The sequence below is a fragment of the Helicoverpa zea genome, chromosome 11 (genome assembly GCF_022581195.2).
Source record: "Helicoverpa zea isolate HzStark_Cry1AcR chromosome 11, ilHelZeax1.1, whole genome shotgun sequence".
NCBI classification, from domain to species: domain Eukaryota; kingdom Metazoa; phylum Arthropoda; class Insecta; order Lepidoptera; family Noctuidae; genus Helicoverpa; species Helicoverpa zea.
The window spans coordinates 701,742-726,401 of record NC_061462.1 but is presented as its reverse complement, the minus strand read 5'-3'; the positions used below and the strand labels follow the sequence as shown (position 1 = coordinate 726,401).

At 41.0% G+C, this 24,660-nt stretch overlaps 1 protein-coding gene across 10 annotated transcripts in view; it reads right to left on the bottom strand.

Annotated features, from left to right (window-relative positions):
- LOC124634373 (fragile X mental retardation syndrome-related protein 1 homolog A) overlaps positions 1-24,660 on the bottom strand; it is a 46,480-nt gene that overhangs the window by 7,152 nt on the left and 14,668 nt on the right. For 7 of the 10 annotated variants that reach the window (XM_047169939.1, XM_047169942.1, XM_047169938.1 and 4 more), the window contains exons 8-10: positions 17,816-17,959; positions 12,085-12,237; positions 11,480-11,630 (exon numbers count right to left, since the gene is read on the bottom strand). In XM_047169939.1, coding sequence (XP_047025895.1) covers positions 11,480-11,630; positions 12,085-12,237; positions 17,816-17,959 — 448 coding nt within the window. The remainder of the gene's footprint in view (positions 1-11,479; positions 11,631-12,084; positions 12,238-17,815; positions 17,960-24,660) is intronic. The other 3 variants (XM_047169940.1, XM_047169944.1, XM_047169946.1) reach the window with 1 other exon arrangement.

Genomic DNA, 24,660 nt, shown 5'->3' with positions numbered 1-24,660 from the left:
GCGTTCGTCAACACTGTGAACGAACGAAACTTTTTTTTCCCGATCGTCAACAGTGTTGATGACAGGGTGTTACCGAGCGGGAATAACCCAGTACGTTTGGGCTAAAGGACAATGGGCGATTCCGGTCCAAATGTCCACCACGAACGAGACCTATATGGCTAGATAGCCCGTTAAATATAGATTTTTTTTGTTATGAAAGTAAAAAATATATAATGCCAGAAAAAATTTCAGCAAAATCAAATAAAACATTTTATAGATTTTTTCAATTTCATTTTTTTAATTACTTGTCGTGATCTTCGATTTTCATACTTTCTGTAACTTCTGACAAAATGGAATTGTTTATTATAAGAGAGAAGACACCACCAGTTACATCGAACTTTCTTAGATCCAGGCACCGCTGAGTATATTCGAGAGGGTAGATTTGACAGTGCGTAAACAAACATCGGCTCCGCGAAAAAAAGCTTTAAAAATAGTTGAAGTGAGAAAATAGCTATAAAAAGTGTGTAAAGCTGTGACAAACTGTAACCTGCAGTGTTATAAGTTAGAGTACAGTCGTTATACAACACATTTTGGAAGAAATTAAGTGTTAAAAAGTTCAACTGTCAGAACTTTTCAAGTGAAGTTTTGTGAACCAGATCGATAACAAAACTACTTACGACGGAGCTTATAAGGTACAACAGTGATAAAAAGAACTTTCTAATTCCTACTTATCTCAAATATCCTTTAAACACATAAAAATAACAACAAAAACAAATACAATCACCTGTAGTAAAACACACAACAGCGCCATCTATCATCCAAGTAAAACAAAAAAAGGACAGCCAAGTGAGAAATTTCGCTACTCCCCGCAAGATGGCAGCACCAGCATCAAAAATAAATAAAGTGGAGCAAAAATGCGCCGGATGTACTCAACACCTTCACACCTGTGAACATCTCACTTGTATGCAATGTAACTGCAGGTACGATTTAGAGTGCCCAAACATTCCCCGAGCACTTTTTAAGACATCCATGACCCCAGACCAAAAAAAAACCTGGAAATGTCAGGGTTGTCGAAGTAAAATGCCCAAATTCGATAACACTGACACTCCTGTGCGCTCGCAGAGTATGATACTGCAACAGAATATTACACCAAATGAAGACAATAATATCACGATAAGGAAACCTACAAAAATACGCACCAGTCATTTTGAAACAAGTTTTGAAGAAAGTTTGTTAGGCGACACACTCCAAACACCTGAAAATAATTCTGGAAACCAAATACAAACTGAATTAACATTACAAAATTTAAGCGAAATGATAATGATACGTCTAAAAGAAAATAACGAATCCATAATATCGGACTTGCGGAGTACAATCCAAATGGAAATAAATAAAGCCATTTCAAAGCTCACAGAAGATTTTGAACAGAAAACTAATTATTTATCTAAACAAAACGACCAAAAAAAACAAGAAATAGAAAAAGTCAACACAAAAATAGAAACCTTAATAAGAGAAAATGAAAAACTAAAACAAGAAATATTAAAAATAAAATATAATTCCACTCCCACCACTGTCCAATGCACGGAGAGCAACCTGAAGAAAATTGTCGTGTACGACTTTGCCGAATACCTAAAAGAACCGGAACCTCTACTCCACGACAGGCTAATTCACATGTTTCGAGATATCTTACAAGTAGATCTAACAGGATATATAGAAAACATATACAGAGTAGGCAAGAACACTGCGAGGACTCGACCACTAATAATAGAACTAATAAGTAAAAGAATGGTAAAATACATACTGAATAACGGCCACTATTTTCAAGAAACAAGAATATCCATATCCGAATATTTAGATGAAAATGCACGTAAAGAAAGACAATACTTGCGAGAAGAAATGATGAAAGCTAGAAATAAAGGCTTATTTGCAGTGATACGAAACAATAAATTATATATCGAAGGGTAACTAATAAATAATAAAAAAAACAGTAATAATGAGAAGGATGAAAGCTTTAACATAAAAGAAAACGCTGAAAATAGAAAATACCAACCTAACCCACCAAATGAAACAACACACGACGCTTTTACAGACAACCATTGCTTTCGCAAGCAAAGGCCAACAATTTAAAATACTGTTCCAAAACTTTCAAAGCATCAACAATAAACAACACATTCTAGAAGCATTCATTGAACAAAACCCTATATATAACGCAATATGTATATCAGAGACATGGCTAACAAAGGAAAAACTTAGTATGATACAATTCAGCGGGTACAACGTTGCAGCATCATACTGCAGAAGCACGCGCGGAGGTGGTGGCGTCTGCATTCTACTGCAAGACCACTTTGAGTATATTGTAAGAAATGATATTACCAATATGTCCATTGATTATGTAATAGAATTATGGGCAATAGAATTACCTAAGGAGAATATATTATTATTAACAATTTATTGGAATAGGAGAGAAGAAGTTACATTTTATAGTCAGTTAAATATTATTCTAAATAATATAAACACTAAATATTCTAAACATAATGTTGTTATAGGAGATCTTAGCATAAATATTTTAGATACCAATGTAAAAACTAGTCAATTTCTAGATTTAATGTTAGAATTTAAGTACACTCAACATATAAGAAAACCCACACGTACTACTCAAACCACATCAACATGCATCGACCTAATATTCACAAATTTTCACCCAAATAGAATATCCACATGTGTAGAAGATCTAGGTTTCTCAGACCATAGCGCAACGACAATAAACATCAGCATACCAAAAATTTCCACCTCACAAACCACCTTTTACACAAACAAGAGATCATTCAACGATGTTAATATATTAAAATTTAAATCCATGTTGACGACCATAGATTGGAACAACATTATAACGACAGATCAAAATGTGAACGATAACTATAAAGGATTTCACGATACACTAACAAATGTATTGAATGAAAGTATACCAATATGTAGGATAAAAATAAAAAACGAACACAAAAAAGATTGGCTAACTAAAAGCATAAAAATATCCTGCAAAAATAAAAGATTACTAAAAACACTTACAATAAAGGCAAAAAATCCAATAATAACAAACTATTACAGAAAATACGAAAAAACTCTAAAACAAATTGTAACTAAAGCAAAAAAAATACAATATATAAACAAAATAAATAAATCAAATAATAAAGTAAAAACAATGTGGAATATAATTAACGAACGCGCCAACAAAATATTAAAAAAAAAACGAACAAACCTAAGACTACAAGTAAACAACAAAATAATTTTTGACCCCAAACAAATCGCAGACATTTTTAACAACTTTTTTACATCTATCGGTGAAAACAGCCAAAGTCAAACTAACAGACCAACATGCAACCCCGTACATTCCACTCCAGAGAACACAATGTTTCTCAACCCTGTAGATCCATATGAAATACATGCATTAATAAAAAATCTTAAAAATAAAACCAGCCACGGCATTGATGACCTCCCACCAAAACTACTCAGGAAATGTGCAGATGAACTTACCTTACCGTTCTATCTACTCATAAATCAATCTTTCGAAGAAGGCGTTTTCCCTGACCAGCTCAAAATAGCAATAGTGAAACCTCTACATAAGAAAAACGCAAAAACAAACCCTAGCAATTATCGTCCCATAGCTCTTTTACCAACTGCATCAAAGATTTTTGAGAAAGCAATGTGCAACCGTGTATACGCATTCTGCGAGAAATATAAAATATTTAATGAATGCCAAAATGGTTTTCGCAAACACAGGTCAACTACTCTAGCTGTGTATAAATTCATACAGGAGGCCCTTAATATAACCAAAATCTCAGTGAAGGAGTTCTTGACTAAGACCAGGCAGTCCATCTTCACCAAGGCCAGGCAGCACTTCGGTATGCGATCATGTTGGTCGCAGGACGGTGTGATTGTCGTCAGGACTTCAGATGGGACCCGGCATAGGATTTCTTCATTGGAAGAACTGATACCGCTTCTGGAGAAGTACCCGGTGAAGTCTAATGCATCCTCGACTGATTGATCTGAAAACACTTGTGCATTAGGTATGTGACGACTGGCATTTCTCAATATGTAATTATCATATTTATACTCACGTTTTCCACAATTTTCTTCACAGTGGATGTTTAGATCTACTTTCCTTTGGATTATTTTGTTATTTTAGTTAGTGTAATGTTACTTCGTGTATCTCTTGTTGTTTAAGTTCACTTATTTTATTCTAATCTTAGTTTACCCTCTAGAAAATAAATATTATTCGTTCCTATTTTGTTAAATCTCAAATCCTTTTAGAATGTCAAACTAAGTAATGTCAGATATGTCATGTGTCAAACATGCATAGTCACACTTTAATGGAATGACAAGACGCACATAAATAGTTTTATCTGTTTGCTTTTCATATGCTTTTCATATACTATAATAATAATGTAACCCATTAGTGTATCATTTTTTTTTTGTGTTTTATGTGTGTGTTTTTTTTTTTTTGCTATTTTCGTGTCAGTTTTTATTTTATTTACTGTTTTGCTGTTAACGTTTTTTTGTTGTTTTATTCATTGTTTATTGGTGTTCGCTGGCGGGTGGTGTTGGAATAGTTAAAAAAGTAAATTTATTTTTTATTTAGTTTTAGTTTTATATAGGTACTTATAAATATTTGTTTTATATATCATTTGCCATTTATGAATTCTGATAGTGATAGTTTCCATTCTGCTAATGAATCCTTGGATGTTGGTGATAACGATGATAGTTTCTGCTCATTACCTGATACCCTCGGTGATACTTTGAGAGCACAATTCCAACAAATAAATAATTTTTTCAATGTATGTCACATCAATGCTCAGAGTATCCCGAGTCACTACAGTGAACTCGTTGTGACTTTTAGTAATATTAATGTTCACGCCATCCTGATTTCTGAGAGCTGGCTTAAACCAGATCTCTTGTCCACCTCGTACTCTCTTCCTGGCTTCGTTCTTATTCGGAATGATCGGCTTGCGAGAAGAGGGGGTGGCGTGGCAATTTACCTTCGATCAGATTTTCCTTATAGGATTTTGGCTCGCTCTTCTGGTCCTCTACCAAGTGCTGAATATCTCTTTCTAGAGGTTTCAGTGAAGGGTGCCAAAGCTGTCGTTGGTGTTGTCTACTGCCCCCCTTCTGTCGATTACTTCACTGATTTTGAATCGGTTTTAGAATCGCTGGGTTCAGAGTATGCACATTACATTATCATGGGTGATTTGAACACAAACCTCCTTACTCCTAATTCTCCTCGTACCCGTAAACTCCTGCACCTTGTACAATCGTCCAGCTTAATTGTACTTCCTCTCCAGGCTACTCATCGATCCACGGTCGGTAATGATTCCTGGCTGGATGTAATGATCATTTCCAATCAATCCCTTGTTTCCTCTCACGGTCAATATCTTGCTCCTGGCTTCTCTCATCACGACCTCATTTTCCTTTCCTATATCCTGAAACCTCCCAAGCCCAAGACTAAGGTTCTGCATAGGCGGTGCTTCGCACGCATGGATGTAGATCGGTTGCTTGAGGACGCATTTAAAATTGATTGGACACCTTTGATGACAGCTGATTCCGTTAATGACAAGGTCACAATATTTAACAACTTTGTGAACAAGCTGTACGATGTCCATGCACCAGTTAAAAAGGTAAGGGTAAAACGGCCACCAGCACCTTGGATGACCAGTCTTATCAAGATTGCCATGCGCAGGAGGAACCGGGCGTTTCGCAAGTTTAAAAGGGAACGTACGGATGAAAACTGGGCTTTATATAAGGCTGCTAGGAATCGGTGTAATTTGATGATACGCAACGCTAAACGCCGCCATATACTAAACAATGTCTCATCATCGACCTCTGCCGATATCTGGAAGTTTCTAGGGACTCTGGGTATTGGCAAATCGCGTCATTTAGACCTACCTAGTTCTATATCTTTAGATGCTTTAAACAGTCTTTTCAGCACATCTTCTGATTTGGATTATTTAACCAAACAGGATACTCTAAATTTCATATCACGTCTAACGCGTCCTAATATAAATCCTTTTCATTTTCAGCCAGTCGATGAGGGAGAGATCAGAAAAATTATCCTCTCCATTAAATCAAAAGCGATGGGATGTGATAACATCAGTCGGCAAATGATTGTTACCATCCTTGTCCCGATCCTGCCTGTTATCACCCACATTGTCAACTACTCCTTCTTCTCTAGAACTTTCCCCTTGCTTTGGAGAAAAGCGTACGTACGTCCTCTTCCCAAAATTTCTAGTCCCACTCTCCCCAGTCATTTCCGTCCTATCTCTATTCTTCCCTTTTTGTCCAAAGTGCTTGAGGCTTGTGCTCATAAGCAATTTGCGCGTTTTATTCATGTAAACAAACTCATGAGCCCACTACAATCTGGGTTTAGGCCGGGCCACAGCACTTCCTCTGCCCTCCTTAAAGTGACTGGCGATATTAGACGTGCTACGGAAGACGCTAACCTAACAGTGCTGGTTCTAGTCGACTTTTCGAATGCATTCAATACCGTCAGTCATGACATCCTGTTATCTATCCTATCCCATTTTATGGTCTCTTCTGAATCAATAGACTGGTTTTCCTCTTATCTTCGGGATCGTCAGCAGTCTGTTCGGGTGGATGAAGGCTCATCAACTTGGTGTACTTTGAATGCTGGCGTTCCACAAGGCGGCATACTCTCACCTCTTCTATTCTCGATATTTATAAATCTACTCACTCTCGAGCTTCAGTGTTCGTATCATCTTTATGCTGATGACTTGCAGCTTTATCGACACACCAAAGCTACGGACTTGATTAATACGCTTGATCTAATTAATTCTGATCTAGAAGTAGTGAAAAATTGGTCTGACAGGTTTGGGGTGGAGGTTAACCCTACCAAATGTCAAGCCATTATTATTGGGAGCTCGAGAACTATGAGCAAAGTTGATAGTGTTGGCTTGCCACCTTTAGCTTTTAACGGCATCAACATTCTGTACAGTTGCACTGTGAAAAATCTTGGCCTACACATTGACTCCACGCTAAACTGGCAATCACAGGTTGCAGCTGTCAGTCAGAAAGTTACTAGCACGCTACGGTTCCTCTATCGCTTGAAAAATTTTCTCCCTTTCAATGTTAAGGCGACGCTTATGCAAACCTTAATCTTTCCCATAATTGACTATGGTGATGTTTGCTACTATGACCTGAATGCAGATCTGCTCAATAAACTTGACCGGCTTCTCAACAATTGCATTCGATTCGTTTTTAATCTCCGCAAGTACGATCATGTGTCAGCGTATCGAGCGCAACTTAAATGGCTACCGATAAGACAACGACGTGTGATGAGGGCTTTAACTACTCTTTTTTCTATACTATTTACCCCATCTTCACCTTCATACTTAACCTCCCACTTTCAGTTTGTGTGTTCACAGCACAATAAAAATCTCCGCTCCTCTAATAATCGTCTTCTTCACTGCCCTGCTCACCGTTCAGATATTATTCATTCTTCCTTCTTTGTTAAGTCTATTCTTCTCTGGAATGAGCTACCGCTGGAGATCAGGATGGTCAACAGTCGTTATTCCTTCAAAAAGAAATTACGCGACCACATCCATACGAAATTGGCAGAGTCGCAACTGTAGACAGTTTTTTTTTTGGTGTTTTTTTCTTATTTTTTTTACTTTATTTTATTGTTGTTAATTTGTTTCTTGGCCTCTCTTGGCAAATGTAATATTGTATGTATTGTAGTATGTATGTATTTAAGTATGTATGTATACTGTATATTTATTATTATTCATATATTGTAAATATATATATATATTTTTGTGTTCTTTGTTGACAATATTTTTAACAAAAACTTTGCACCTACCACAGCTTTTTCTCCACCACCCAAAGGTAGACTGGCAGAAAACGCCTATGGCGTTAAGTCCGCCTTGTACGAAATGTGCAGAAGCATTAAATAAATAAATAAATAAATATAATTAATAGCAAAAAATACGCAATCGGTCTGCTCCTAGATATGACTAAGGCATACGATAAGGTACAATATCAAATACTGTTAAATAAACTCTATGGAATAGGTATCCGCGGGAAAACACATGAATGGTTCAGTTCTTATTTAGAAAACAGAACTCAATTTGTAGAGTTAGAACACTTTAATGATAAAAAAAAAGAAATTCAAACATACCGCTCCGATAGCAAAACAGTAACAGCCTCAATACCACAAGGAAGTGTTATTGGGTGCCTTCTTTTTCTCGTTTATATAAACGATCTTCCCAAAACCTTAGAAGGAACTGGCCTTTCTGTTTTGTTCGCTGATGATATATCGATTATCACACCGTGTCATAACATCACAAACATTAATTCTACCCTTGAAAATATATTAACTAAAACAATAACCTGGATGGATGCACACAATCTCGAAGCTAATTTTGAAAAAACTAAAACTATAATATTTCACCCTCATCAAAAAAAGCCTCTTTGTTTAAATTTCTCCTTTAACAACCACAACATAGAACAAGTAAATGAATTTACATTACTAGGAATCACAATAGACACAAACATAAATTGGAAATCGCACGTACTAAAAACTAAATCAAAACTATCAAAATTTGTATATGCTCTCCGTGAAATTAAGAAGACAACAGACTTAAAAACGGCTCTAACTACCTACTATGCCTATGCGCATGCATGGCTAAACTACGGAATAATAATGTGGGGAAATAGCACCGACGCGCCAGCACTATTCACAACACAAAAGAAGTTAATTCGGACATTAGTTAACATAGACCAAACAGATAGTTGCAAACCACACTTCATAAAATTAAACATTCTCACATTACCCTCCTTATATATACTGGAAATCTGTAAATTCGCACACACACACAAAGATCTTTACACCACACGAGGAGACATACAGACAAAATACACACTTCGACACAAAACACGCCTAAACTTACCATCATCCCGATTACAAATACACTCATCAAGCCCACTAGTCATGTCTATAAAAATCTACAACAAACTACCTGAAACACTAAGAAATGAAAAAAAGACACATATATTTGCAAACAAATTGAAAAAACTTCTCCTAAGCAAATGCTACTATAGCGTTAAAGAATACCTTGACGATAAGAAAATAGTCGAATGAATAACTTGTATTTTCCTAATCTACTATTGCATCTATTATTATTGTATCTACTACTGGAATTAAACCTTCTAGCCTTCTTTTGCTGTGCCCTAACAGGGTCCATAATATGTACCTAATTACCCTATTGTAACATCTTTATAACTTTATGGTATGCAAATAATTATAAATATGAAATATGAAAATATTCAAGCACTTCTGGCGCCTCAATTGGTTAGTGATTCGTACATCCATCGGGCAAAAAATATGGGCTGTTTATATGCAAATGTGTGCGGAAATTGAGGTGGAATAAAATAAAAAATAATAATGATAACATACAAAAACTACCGAAAATTAAGAATTCATTTTTGGCTATAACTTTTTTGGGCATTGTTTTTTTTTACTTTCTTTTTTGCATTTGTCAACAAATAAAACGTTAAGTACGTTTGGGCTAAGTTTTACGTAATATTTGGTTTAAGTCCGATAAAAATTTCGTGCTCGCTTCACGCGCGCATTTCGAAACTACATAGGCAAGTTTTTCTTTATTTGCATTTGCTTAATTACACAACTGCCGACATGCGTTTAGCAGAGTGCTAATTTAGGTAAACCGATGAGGTGGTCCCCGGCAAGACAAACTTTAGTTAAAGTGGTCCCTCATGACTAAAAGGTTAAGAACCACTGGTCTAAAGTGTATTTTATTTAAGGCGTCCATATGTTTTTTTTATGACAGACAATAATAGGAAAAAAATGATTTATTTCATAATATTTTAGGAAACGTTATTTGGTGACCATTAATCCATTTTGGTAACCATTTGGATTTTTTTTGGTTGCGAAATAGGTACTTTTTGGGCGGCGTTTAAACACGAGCCGTTTGCACATATAATTCTTTATAAAAAGACATAATGACTTTGCCTACAGTGAAATGCCGCTTATTGTAACTAGCGATGGGCGACTCGAGTTAGACCGTGAGCGAGTCAGCCCGAGTTAAAATATTTGCAAACCGAGTTGAGTCGGAGAAAGCGTGCGGCTCGTGGCGAGTGCCGCGAGCGTGCGTCGAGTGGAGCCCGGAGCGAGCCCGGAGCTAGCCCGGAGCGAGCCCGGCCGGGGTGCCCGAATGTGTCAGCGTTTCATTTGAAGAATAAAGCACCATTAGTTTGTTTTTTTTAGTTTATTATTATTTCCTTACCTACTCGGTAAAAATGTTACTTTTCGTAGTAGTTCTTTTTCTAATGTGATTGTGATGTTTGTAAACACTTTTAATACGTCTCATTTTTTAACGGGCTCAATTTTATTTGACTTTCATTGACATTCATAATAAAATGCATCACAATAACCAACTAACCTGCATCCTACATTCAACAAAATTCGGGAGAGTCACGAGATATCCGACAACTTGTTTAAATTCAGAGAAAAATGTGCAAACATCTATACTAATATTATAAATGCGAAAGTAACTTTGTCTGTCTGTTACGCTTTCAGGTCTAAACCACTGAAATTTGGTACAGAGATGAGAGTTGACCTTAAGAAAGAATATAGGGTAGTTTTTATCCCGGACTTTTGAAAAATTCTCTTGGATGCGCGATATAACCGAACTCTAGCGTGCGTAGCGGTGGTGCGGCGGCGGGTACAGTATGAGTACGTGTGTTACCGGTGGGGTAGCGGTGGTGCGGCGGCGGGTACAGTATGAGTACGTGTGTTACCGGTGGGGTAGCGGTGGTGCGGCGGCGGGTACAGTATGAGTACGTGTGTTACCGGTGGGGTAGCGGTGGTGCGGCGGCGGGTACAGTATGAGTACGTGTGTTACCGGTGGGGTAGCGGTGGTGCGGCGGCGGGTACAGTATGAGTACGTGTGTTACCGGTGGGGTAGCGGTGGTGCGGCGGCGGGTACAGTATGAGTACGTGTGTTACCGGTGGGGTAGCGGTGGTGCGGCGGCGGGTACAGTATGAGTACGTGTGTTACCGGTGGGGTAGCGGTGGTGCGGCGGCGGGTACAGTATGAGTACGTGTGTTACCGGTGGGGTAGCGGTGGTGCGGCGGCGGGTACAGTATGAGTACGTGTGTTACCGGTGGGGTAGCGGTGGTGCGGCGGCGGGTACAGTATGAGTACGTGTGTTACCGGTGGGGTAGCGGTGGTGCGGCGGCGGGTACAGTATGAGTACGTGTGTTACCGGTGGGGTAGCGGTGGTGCGGCGGCGGGTACAGTATGAGTACGTGTGTTACCGGTGGGGTAGCGGTGGTGCGGCGGCGGGTACAGTATGAGTACGTGTGTTACCGGTGGGGTAGCGGTGGTGCGGCGGCGGGTACAGTATGAGTACGTGTGTTACCGGTGGGGTAGCGGTGGTGCGGCGGCGGGTACAGTATGAGTACGTGTGTTACCGGTGGGGTAGCGGTGGTGCGGCGGGCGGGTGCGGCGGGCGCGGGAGGGCGGCTGTCCTCGCGGCGGCGGGTACGCCATGCTGCCGCCGCCCATCACCACGCGCAGCTGCTGGTCGATCTCCAGCTTCTCCGCGCGCAGCTGCTCTACCTCCTGCCATACAGACAATGTTCATCGTTAATACTACATGTCTCACTTGAAAAACCGACTGTATACGCACAGATCTGAGACAAAACCGTGCCTGATACAGAAATCTCCTGGGAAAGGAAAAGCGAATGAAGGAGTGGAAGTGCCTTTACAGAACAGTACAAAAGCAAGTGTCGGTTAATCAGACATTTAGAAATTATATCCTACATTTCTTGTATAAGATTGTTTTTAGGCCACAGAGCTGCAGCCACGTCAGTGTTGCACTTTGGTTAAGGAAGTTGCATCTAAACGAACAACTCAATGGCATTTCCACTCGTTCTTTTCTTCCATACGTGACGATATACAGATTATTTCTTTATGATGATTATATCTAATACTTCTGTACAATCTAAAAATGCGGAATAATTAGAATGAGTATTTTGGAAGGGTGCGATGCTGGGTACGAGGTGATCGTGCGTACCTTGAGATGCGCGACGTGGTACTCGACGAGCACCTTGGCGTTGGCGATGTTCTCGCGCGTGCCCACGAACACGAAGGGCACCATGCCCTCCTCGCGCGGCGCCGACGGCTGCGGCTCGTTGTCGCCCTCCACCTTCACCTGCGCGCACCACAGCTGCTCATACACTCCCCCACTGACTCAGCGCCCGGTATATTAACATCCACTCAATACTGGGGGAAATACTCAAAACCGGGCCGAGTCGCTAGTACGATCATCGGCAGGGATATTGAGCCCTGACCCTCACCTGAGCAGAAGCGATTTGTTGGCTTATTGCCTTATGTGTACAGTGCGCAAAGCGATCCCCACTCTTCCGCCGAGAGCTCAATATCCGTGCCGATAACTATACTAATATATAAAGAGAAAACATTTCATTGTTTCACATCGACTGCTGGCTCCGAAATTGCTTGTTCGATTTGAAACCACGTGGAACAGCTAGTTTTTTTAACCCGGCGGGAGTGTGGTGGGGTGTAGCATACCCCAGCATTGGTTTACCTAGGAATATTTTTTTAACTGGTAACAACTAGATTTCGTGGCTTCGTGTAGCTGGAGGTAGGAGGGGACAGTGGCATGATCTCGGTGTTACGCCGGCTGGTGATTGGAATGCACGTGCGTAAACGTCCGTGGAGTAAGTCACACCCCGCCACATAGTTCGCGTATTGTTTTCGTCTGTTTTATATGTATGTATTTTTACATGTATACTTATATTTTTTATACTTTTTGAATAAAAATAGCACTGGAGGTAGATGAAAGACGTATAAGAAGCATTATTCATGAAGTTTTATCCGAATCTTCAGATGAATTAAGTTCTACCGAAGAATTTGATCAATGCAGTGAGCATGAGCTTGAATCTGACACGCAAACAGTGTGTGATGACCTTGAAGCGATTAGCAGCGAGTGGGAATGGGATGACGAGGATGTGCGGATTGTCCTCGGAAAAAAGATCGGAAAACAAAACATGTCTGTGCAAGCTGCAGAAAATCACTGTGCCTAGAACATGCAATATTTTCTTGCAAAAATTGTGCTGACGGCGAGGCCTCTTACCAAGATATTCCACTTGATTCCATTAGTGTTTTTTAATTGAAAGAAGATCTATTTTTTTGTTAAGACCGCACCGCGGATTTTTTGATTTTAGATAGCTCCGCCCACTACACTTCCGCGTCTATCGCGTCGCGCAAGCTATACTCTTCACTCAATGTGTAAAATTTGAATTTCGCGCCAATCGCACACGCCGAGGTCAGCGCGGGGTCAGGAGAACCGAACAGGGAAGATAGGGAGCCGCAACTTACCTAAGTTTTTTATTTTTTGATCGGATTTTTTTTTGTTGTACTTACAAAAATTATTTGTAATGAAAACTTTTTATGAAGAGTAATATGATAATTTGGACGCGTATGGTTGTGTGTATGTATGTGTGGTGTGTCGTGTATGTGTGTTTGTATATCCAGAATGGATGAATCGATATGTATTTAGGTTTTTTTGTTTGAAATGAAATTAATCGGGAGTGTTCCTAGCTTTATTTGGTGAATATCGGCCCAAGATGGCCGCCGCCACAAAATGGCGAATAACATACATTTTTTACAATTCCTTCAGTATGGATATCAAATGAAAGGGCTTGATTAGTATGTAGAATCATGTATAATATTATTTAAAGTCCAAGATAGCCACCGCCAGAAAATGCTGAATTGCATTGTTTTTTTATAGCTCTCTCAATATGGGTATCAAATGAAAGCGTTTGACCAGTGTTAAATAATTTATACTAATGTTATAAAGAGGGAAGATTTGATTGTTTGTTTCTGTGGATTGTATATGCTCTGAAACTGCTTAACTGATTTGATTTGCTTTCACAATTAGAGATTTACACTATCCCCAGTGAATGTAGGCCATATTTTATCCGGGCACAGGAAGAAGTTCCCCGGGAATGCGGCTAAAATCGCGTTAAACAGCTAGTAAAAATTAAGTGGTTAAGGAGTAAAAGCGTCGCAGATCTTGTGTGTTATGTATGCTATAAATGTATGTAGTGAAGCTGTAAGGTATCAAAGAAGTAATGAAGCTAAGTAATTCATTTTTAAACATATTTATTAAAACTGAAATATAAATAATAATATAATGTAAAAAAAAAGAATTTATAGTATAACACGGTCTCCATAGATTTTTTGTTCTCAGAGTGCTTATAGTAAGTTCAACTCAGTCTTGCGCGCGGTTATGTGTGGGTAACCCTTGTACATATACAGTGACTTTGTGTGCGTGACAAGAGGTACAGTCGGGTACAAATACAGTTATTTAGGGGTTACGGCTGTTTAAGGAAAAACAGTTATTACGTAATTTAATGTTTATTTATCTGTGTAAATATCTATTGAAATTATTAAGTTAGTTTTTGATTTGTTTAATACCCAATAAAAATATTTATTTATTTATAATGATTCTGAATCGCTACTTGAAAAATCAAGTCCACACTTTTATTTATTGTCCTCGTACCCCGAGCTAGAAAATATGTAAGGAGTATTTAATTCATCTTAGATATTTCACCTCATTTATTTCTTAGATACTGTCAATGTCAATTTGAAAAAACTTATGAGAAAATAATGAAAAACTGTAAGATGTAATAATAAAAAGCTTTGGATGTTGTTTCATTTTTTGAAACGCTACCTGACTCCTTAAACATTTTCTTCGTGAACAACTAGACATTTTTGTAAACGACTGTACCCATAACAAAAAGCGATAAGAACACGTCATGCTCGGACGACGTCACTGTCACACGAGCGAAAGTTGTATATTTACAAGCCGACGCACACATAGGGCCGCGCGCAAATCTGAGTTATCGTCACAAATTATTATACCTACGGCCGGAGCGACAACATGCGCAGGTCCGACCTCGACGAGGGCTATCGCCGGACTGGCTCGTCTCCGTACACATTGTGTATCAATCGCTAGAGCACGGACATAAGGTTCAGAATTGCGTAGCGTCTATCATGATCGCTGCCGCTCAAAAAATCCAATATCTTAAAACTTTAATTAAAAATGTTTGGTAATAGTTATGGAAAAATGACTTTGACAGAACCTTAATATTGATGTTAAGAATATATTAGAGTAATTTTGAAACATAAAGATAGTGTAACTTCCTTGTAATTTCAAAAATAGTACTTTTTTAGACGTGTTTTCGGAATTAATTATGATCGAGTAAAATTATCAGTATCGTGTTTTCGTTCTGGCAGAATCTAGATAAAGATATCAATTTACCTATATCAAAATTTCAGATCCATTGGTAAGCGGGTAGTCCTATAATTTGGCATGGCAAACGGCTATCAAAATCACGGTGGCGTCTTAATTTAGAAGTTTTTATTTTGTTTTAATCATTATGGTTGATTTTATGAATAGTTTAATAGAGCAAATAAATTTTTGTCACCAAAAAGTTCTCAAATTGTTCAACTGCTAAGTAAGTAATAAAAGTTTTAAAAATATGTATTTATTTGTTAAAATTTTTATTATAGGGATTCCCATTCGTAATACTTCGTAATAATTTTGTAAAATTTTGGAGAAATACTTAGTAAAAAGACGTTTTGTTGTGTCCCTTCGTCCAGCATACTCACCATGGAATCCTGATATTTCATGAATGTCAAAAAACTGTTCTGAAATAGTGCTAAATAGTGCCCAAAGGAAAAAAATAGTGCTCTTGTACTTGCGAAGTTATAGCCATAGTTCGATGAGTATGCTGGACGAAGGTTTCGCCCAGCATACTCACCTCCGTCCGGAGAATCTGTATACGCTTCAAACATAATTCATACTTCAAAAAATAGTTCCCAAATAGTGCCAAACGGTGCCCAAAAAGAAAAAACAGTGCTCGAATAACTTCGGAGTTATAGGCTTCGTTCAGTGAGTATGCTGGGCGTAGGTTCTACGCCCAGCATACTCACCTCAGTGCGCGAATATCGAACGAGCTATAGGTACAATTTACGTCTCAAAAAATTGTGCTTGAAATAGTGCCCAATATCAGTCCAATTTTTGCTTGACTTTTGACCTAGAAAACCATTAAATTTGATTGTAAACTTCTACATACATTACATTGAGTACAGTCGAATACAATATTATTAACTTTCTTTCTAACAATTTTTGTCTTGTGTAAATTATTAATTGTCTATGTAAGGGAGTATTTACTTTAGAATCGCAATATTATTAATTACACATTATTTTAATAATACTTTATAATAATATGATTAAGCCTTCGCGCGTCGCATGGGACCCCGGTAGCTAGGAACAATGATTTTATATATTTTGTCTAGATCACGGCGCTTGAAGGATTAAGATATCAAATGAAGTAAATCATGCATGAAAAATAAAGTTTCTGTTATTAATGCTTACATTACAACTGACAAAATTATTCAAAATAATCATTTTCCGGATCAAGGACGGTACCACAACGTTTACGGAATTGACCTGTATTCCTCATGTGATAAAGTTCAATATAGTGTGGCAGTAATGGATGCACGTACGGTCAATAGGTATGGGGCTTACGACGCGCGGCGCCCGCGACGCAAATGAATATGTTTATGTTTAAATACTAGATGGCGCTGCCCTAACATCTTACGATTATTAGACAAGACTGATCTGTATTTTGAAGGTGATAAGGGTCCATTTTGTGTCACAAAGCGACGCGCGGCGCCCGCGACGCAAATGAATATGTTTATGTTTAAATACTAGATGGCGCTGCCCTAACATCTTACGATTATTAGACAAGACTGATCTATATTTTGAAGGTGATAAGGGTCCATTTTGTGTCACAAAGCAATCGAAACGAACAAGCGCTTCTCAGTTTCTTTGTTTGTTTTTGACATGTGAGAAAATACCATAATTATTTCCAATAACATGAAGTCTACAATTAGAAAGTTTAATATTTTTGTCCAAAAACATGTGTCGACGACTGTACCCCATTTTACGTTAGTATGTAGAAGTTTACAATCAAATTTAATGGTTTTCTAGGTCAAAAGTCAAGCAAAAATTGGACTGATATTGGGCACTATTTCAAGCACAATTTTTTGAGACGTAAATTGTACCTATAGCTCGTTCGATATTCACGCACTGAGGTGAGTATGCTGGGCGTAGAACCTACGCCCAGCATACTCACTGAACGAAGCCTATAACTCCGAAGTTATTCGAGCACTGTTTTTTCTTTTTGGGCACCGTTTGGCACTATTTGGGAACTATTTTTTGAAGTATGAATTATGTTTGAAGCGTATACAGATTCTCCGGACGGAGGTGAGTATGCTGGGCGAAACCTTCGTCCAGCATACTCATCGAACTATGGCTATAACTTCGCAAGTACAAGAGCACTATTTTTTTCCTTTGGGCACTATTTAGCACTATTTCAGAACAGTTTTTTGACATTCATGAAATATCAGGATTCCATGGTGAGTATGCTGGACGAAGGGACACGTTTTGTTCCGTGGGGTATGTTACACCCCCACCACATACTCTATGTAATCTTTGCGCACCACACTCCCGCCGGGTTAAAGACAAATAACAACAGACAGGCTTCCAGAAACCAAAAATATCATCATTCAACATTTACACATTAAAAGTGTTAAATAAACAAAATGGCCATCCAACTTCCATGTTTAATGTTGGGATGATTTTTCAGTAAAAACTTATGTTTAGTGAAAATGTAGTCGAGTACAGGTTCGGATGACGTATGTATACTCACGCGCACGACGCCGCTCTTGTCGACGATCTCCTGTATGACCTTGCCGTTCTTGCCGATGACCTTGCCCACCAGCGCCCGCGGCACCTTGATGGACTCCTCCGCGTACTCCAGCAGGCTGCGGGCCGCCCGCACCGCGTCCACCGACTGCAACACCACAATGTTGTTATGACGATAGATAACAATCTTTATTTACAGAAACACGGTATTACAGGTGTATTAGTTAGGTTACATTAAGGGTTGGACCACATCTGGTAGTACGGAATCGCCTTTTTCCGTCGCGTCGCCCTTTCTCTTTCTGTCGCTTAGAACTGCCATTTGCTAGACCGAGACAGAAAGCATAATGCGATAGCACGCGGCGGAATCGTCGACGCGATCGGCATCACGAATAAAATGCAGTGGTCCGCAGGGACACTCCGTTTTGAAGCGCGCGATACTATGCAAACGCATCCTTTCACCAGTTCACAGTATAAGTTTCACCAGTTCGTAGTATGCTGCCGCATGCCGTAGCGTGTTGCAGCACGTGGTAGCACAGGCGGAACAAATGCGGTTCCGTGCTGCCAGATGTGGTCCAACCCTAAGGCGTCGTCCTAATTGGCAGCGATCGCGCGATGGCGCGATGCGTTTTTCATCTAAGACGTCGTCCTAATTGACAGCGATTGTACGATGACACGATGCGTTCTCGTCGTTCGATGAGTTCAAACATACAGATTTCATCAGAGTGTCCTATTTGAACCTCGCAAGTGAGATAGTGAGATCGTGAGATGAAAAACGCATCGCGCCATCGTGCGATCGCTGCCAATTAGGACGACGCCTTACAGGTGTCCTAATAGATCGCGCGATGTCTATCGTGCGATGCCGTCGCTCCGTCGCGCTTACGCCACTTTCACGATGGCTCTTTATAGAGATGCACAGTTTTTGCTGTCGGGCAATATTGCTTTAAAATTTACGTTCCTCGCAATTATATCCCATGCTCTTTCACTTTTCAACCTGTTTTTATAGTCCTCACTCTGTTTATTCCAAACAATAGGATGTAAACGTACCTACTTGGTTAATTAAATCTTCTTCGAATGTCATCTTGTGTGTAACAGAATAGCCAAACGCTTTACACGAAGAATGAAAACACAAAAAATCGCGTCCGGCCGCGAGCGAGCCGAGTACCTACTGTGTGTCACTGGTGTTGGCCCTTGCCCCTTTCGTCCCGCGCCCCTCGCGCGTCGACGCATCGCGTCGACGCGCGAGGGGCGAGTGTCCAATTAGGACACTCAAAAGAGATCTGTTGCTTTGATTACATGGTCGCACGATCAAACGCATCGCACGATCAATATTAAACATTTCATGTGCTCGCACGATTACTTGCGAGGTTCAAATAGGACACTCTGATGAAATCTGTATGTTTGAACTCATCGCACGACGAGAACGCATCGCGCCATCGCGCGATCGCTGCCAATTAGGACGACGCCTAAGGGCCAGGCCACAACAGTGCGTTACGGCGTCGCATCGCAAAAACATTGCACAGCTATGCGATGCGATGTCGCAACGCAAAAATTTCATCGGATACGACATCGTACGACAAGACGCTAACCGTCAGTTCAGTTTCTAGTGAGACATGGACCGCACTGCGCGTGTTCTACTTCTGCTTGCGTTAAGGCGTATTAAGAAAAAGAAACAGAAAAGAAAGTACTGGGTGCACCCATCACTGACAATTATGAATAAAGATGGAAACCACTTCAAAAGGAAATATGAGGCGCTAAAAGTGGACGAGGTTAAATTTTTCGATTACTTTAGGATGAGTGTAGTAAATTTTGAAGAAGTTCTTAGTTTGATAAAGCCTCATTTACAAAAGAAATACATATTTAGAAAAACCGGCCAAGTGCGAGTCGGACTCGTGCACGAAGGGTTCCGTAAATTACAGTTAAATCAACCTATCTCAAAAACTATAAGAGATACTTTGATCAAACCAAAAATCGTTGAAAGAGTTAATTAGCATGCATCACCTCTATTTTTTTTAGAATTTTATACCCCGTAGTTATAAAAATAGAGGGGGGGGGACATACTTTTTACGACTTTGAGAGCTGATATCTCAAAAACCGTTCACTTTAAGAAAAATGTTTTTTAGAAAACTTTATATCATTTTAAAAGACCTTTCCATTGATACCCCACACGGGTATGTACATCGAAAAAAAAAATTTCATCCCTCAGTTACATGTATGGGGGGCCCCACCCCCAATTCTTTTTTTTACTATTTAGTGTCATATTTTTGTAGCGGTTCATACAACACATATTCCCATCAAATTTCATCACTGTAGTACTTATAGTTTCCGAGTAAATCGGCTGTGACAGACGGACAGACGGACAGACGGACATGACGAAACTATAAGGGTTCCGTTTTTGCCATTTTGGCTACGGAACCCTAAAAACCCATCGAACCTCTGGAGATGCTGGGATTAACTGTAAGGTAAGAAAAAAATAAACTATTTTTACTATAATCATACTGTTTAATCATTTTCATAATTTAGTGTTATTCAAAACTCGTATTCCGATTGTGTGTCATTCGTCAAATTTGTTAGTTCCTCATCGAAATGAATTTGTTCTGGCTCATTTACATCATCATTCCTTGGCGTTTGTGGAGACGATTGCATAGGTGCCGGTGATGTTTCGCATCCGCTTTGGAAGGCACTGCGTTGAATGGATGTTTGATAGCCACTCTGCATAGGCATTTGAGCTGATTGGTAGCCACTCTGCATAGACATTTGAGCTGTTTGATAGTTTGCTTGGACGGATGTTTGTGAAGTTTGATAGTGGCTGGGATAGTATGATGGTTGGTGTAAATCACTTAATATCTGTAGGACACGACTTTGGAAAATTATTGTTTGATTATCATTCAATTTTTCCAATGATGGCAAAATTCCTTTAAAAAAAGATAAATGTCTACTTTCAGGTGTTTTTAAAGCAGCTATAATATTCTTCTCAAATTCGTCTTCGTCAATTTTTCTTTTACGCGATGCAGGCTGGTAACGTGGCATGACAGGTTGCTGGCTTTGTTGGGTTGAGGTGCTTGGTCTTATTTCTTCATCGTCAAGACTTGATGTTGTTTTATTTTGAGAATTCTTTTTCAGAAATAGGAGCTGGTCGTATAGATCAGTGGTTCCCAAACTTATTTTGTCTACTGCCCACTTTAAGAATAAATATTTTTTTAGCGCCCCCATTTTTTAGTGTTCCGTACCCAAAGGGTAAAACGGGACACTATTGTTTTCGCTCCTCTGTCCGTCCGTCCGTCTGTCACCGGGCTGTATCTCATGAACCGTGAAAGTTGAAATTTTCACAGATGATGTATTTCTGTTGCCACTATAACAACAAATACAATAAATATTTTGGTTGGCTCCCATACAACAAACAAACATACAACAATTTTCATTTTTTCTATATTCAATAAAATGGGACAGATATATGAACTACGCGGAGAGAAATATAGAACCGAGTTTGAGCAATCTTTTAATTCATATTAGTTCACAAGTTGTTGTTGAGAGTCGAGAGCTCATGCAGTCGTTGTCTAGCCTACTAGTTAAATAAAATTACAAATCACCCCCCAGGCCTCTACACAACGCTCCCCTTTTCTTTTTTGGTCTCTTACCGCCCCCCTTGAGACCTACAGCGCCCAGGTCGCGTCGTACGTGCTTGTTGATCTCTTGGTTTAGAGCCCGCTTAGCTGACGAAGTGATAGGCTGGTTTTCACGTCGTTTCTTCATAAGCCCTAATGTCTCTTCCGAAAGCTTTGATTTCCTGCCCTTACGCTGCATATTACAGAATCTCGAACCTTCCTCCCTGAGGATCCGAACCACATATTCATGGTTCTGGTTAACGTCTGTTGTGGTTTCCACGGCGGCAAAACGGTTCTCCAGATTTGACTGGAACGTTTCAGATCCTGTCATGGTTTGGAGCAGTGTTGGTCGGAGCCTGGCCTTCATCAGACGGAAACGTTCGGCCTTGAAGTTGATATTCAGAGAGCCTCGGACAAGTCGGTGATCGCTCCCGGTATTAAACCTATTGATCACGGAGACGTCTCTGAATATGTGCTTCTTGTTCGTCATGATGAAGTCAATCTCATTTTTAGTCAAAAAGAGCCCCTCGCGTTCGAGGAAGTTGACGAGCATTTGCCCCCTATGATTCCTGCTTCCCAATCCATGGGATCCTAATACCGATTCGCCGCAAATCTGTACTCCCACTTTAGCGTTAAAGTCCCCCATGACAACGGTGTAATGGGTCTTTGTAGTGAAGTGGAGGGCCCTTGATATATCATCAAACATATCCTCCACTTCATCGTCTGAATGTGTCGAAGTCGGTGCGTACACTTGCACTACCTTGAGGCTATACCTGTCGGTGAGCTTTATGATAAGGTACGCTACCCTGTTCGACACACTAGACACCTCCACAACGTTATCAGCTAGGGACTTATTAACCAGAAACCCAACGCCACCTTGGGATTGTTGGTCTCCCTCTCGGAAGTACATTAGGAGACCTGATTCGAGGGTTATGGTGTCCTCCCTAGTGTTGTAAACTGACGGTCACATACGATAAGTGTCCGTCAATTACTATTAAATGACCGGTCACATTGGTACATGGTATTATTGGGTATTGGCACACAATACATAAGTATTTTTTACTTGGTACAATTATTATTATCGTCTCAAGCAAATTAAAAACATTATGAATGTGAAATACGTAATACCTATTGCCTTTCTACACCAACATAGTGCATAGATAACCTTTTAAAAAGATAGACTCTCAAGTACGTATTTATTTTTATTGATGAATACCGACAAACCATTAATCATTGAGTGTCGGCGAAATCTTTTTTTTTATCGACGTTAGTAATCCTCAAATGACCCCTCCCGCTGTGGGTTAGCAGCAGTGAGGGAGTGTCAGACTCTTACTGACTAAAAACCGTCGTGTTCCGTCGTAGGCCTTTTATGTACCAGGGCCGCGGTAACTCTTTCGAACAACCCGCAGCCCCGGCAGGCCTTGGCCCTACTGGGCCCCTCTGGGGTTGCTGACATCTCTTTGAGGAGCGCGTGGAGCAACGCGCGCCGTCGACACGGGTCTGTCGTCTAAGTAGACAGAAGGACGATGAGCCACCCGAACTCACCGCCCACAGACCCACACCTACGGTGGCCGGGAGTCATCTCGCGACGCCCGGCGCCCGTGGTGTCTACCTGGTCCAGCACGGCGGCTGGGATGAGAGGTGCGAACTCTCTGGCATTCCGCCTCCTCCTTCTCGAGCATGACTGCTTCGCAGAAGGAGGCGACGGCATCCCATTCCCTCTCGCCCCGGACAGATCAGGGACGGATCAGGGCCGGACGCGAGAGGTCGCCGCCGCCTAAAGCCTCGACGAGGACCCAGCGGTGCCCTTCCTATGCGGGGCACACCTGGACTGTGTGGTCCACCTTGTCCTCGGGACTGTCCGCACAGTGGTTACACCCGGGCGCCTCCTCACGACCGATTCGGTGCAGGTACCTCCCGAAACAACCGTGTCTGGTGAGGACCTGCGTCATGCGGTACGTGAGGGTGCCATGAGCCCTCCCGAGTCACTCCTCAAAGAGGGGACTTACCGCCACGATGGTGGCGTGCCCTGCACTGGGTTGCGACAGTCGCTCCCTCCAGGCCACCATGAGATCGCGCCGGAGCCCCGCCCGCTGCGCGACAACTTGCCGCGGCAGCGGAGTTTCCCCCCGGCGGGCGCAGTCAGTAGTGCGCGCGGCATCAACATCAATGGCGAACACATCTCTCACTTGAGATTTGCTGACGATATCGTCATCATGGCGGAAACGCTGCAGGACCTACAACAGATACTAAAGTACCTGGCTGAATCTTCTCTACGCATCGGCCTACGGATGAACTTGGACAAAACCAAGGTCATGTTCAATGAACATGTTCTACCGGAACCGATTGCGATACACGGCGCCGTTCTCGAAGTTGTTCGGAAATATAAACAACTTTGAGGACGAGGTGAATAGGAGAATTCAGTTGGGTTGGGCTGCATTTGGGAAGCTACGTCGAGTCCTAACATCGTCGATCCCACAGTGCCTAAAGACAAAAGTCTTCAATCAGTGCGTCCTACCTGTCATGACTTACGGAGCCGAAACGTGGACACTGACGGTACGGCTGGTCCACAAGTTCAAAGTCGCTCAGCGGGTTATGGAAAGAGCTATGCTCGGCGTTTCTCTGAGGGATCGCATCAGAAATGAGGTAATCCGTCAGAGAACCAAGGTCATCGACATAGCCTACCGAATCAGCAAGCTGAAGTGGCAGTGGGCTGGCCATATTAGCCGAAGAACCGATAACCGTTGGGGTAAACGAGTTCTAGAGTGGAGACCACGCCTCGACAAACGTAGTGTAGGACGTCCTCAGGCACGGTGGTGTGATGACTTGCGCTAGACGGCTGGCAGGAGCTGGATGCGAGAAGCCGAAAATAGATCTCAGTGGCGTGCACTTGGAGAGGCCTATGTCCAGCAGTGGACTGCGATAGGCTGATGATGGGCGCAGTGTTTCCTCGCGCCAGTCGTACAGGCGCAAGAAGACCCTCGCCTCGTCTCCAGATCCCACGGTGGCAGTCCAGCAAGTAGGCCAGCTGCTTCGCGGGAGATCGTGCGGTACCCCCGGATTAGCCTAATGGCTATCACCTTTTGGGGCACGTTCAGGTAGTGTACAGCCCGCGGCCGTACCGAACGTGCCCATACCGGGGCCCCGTAAAGGGCCATGGACCGCATGACCCCCGCGTAGAGTTTACGGCAGGGGGCGTTTGGGCCTCCCAGATTGGACAGGAGTCGTTTGAAGGCAGCAGGTTTGG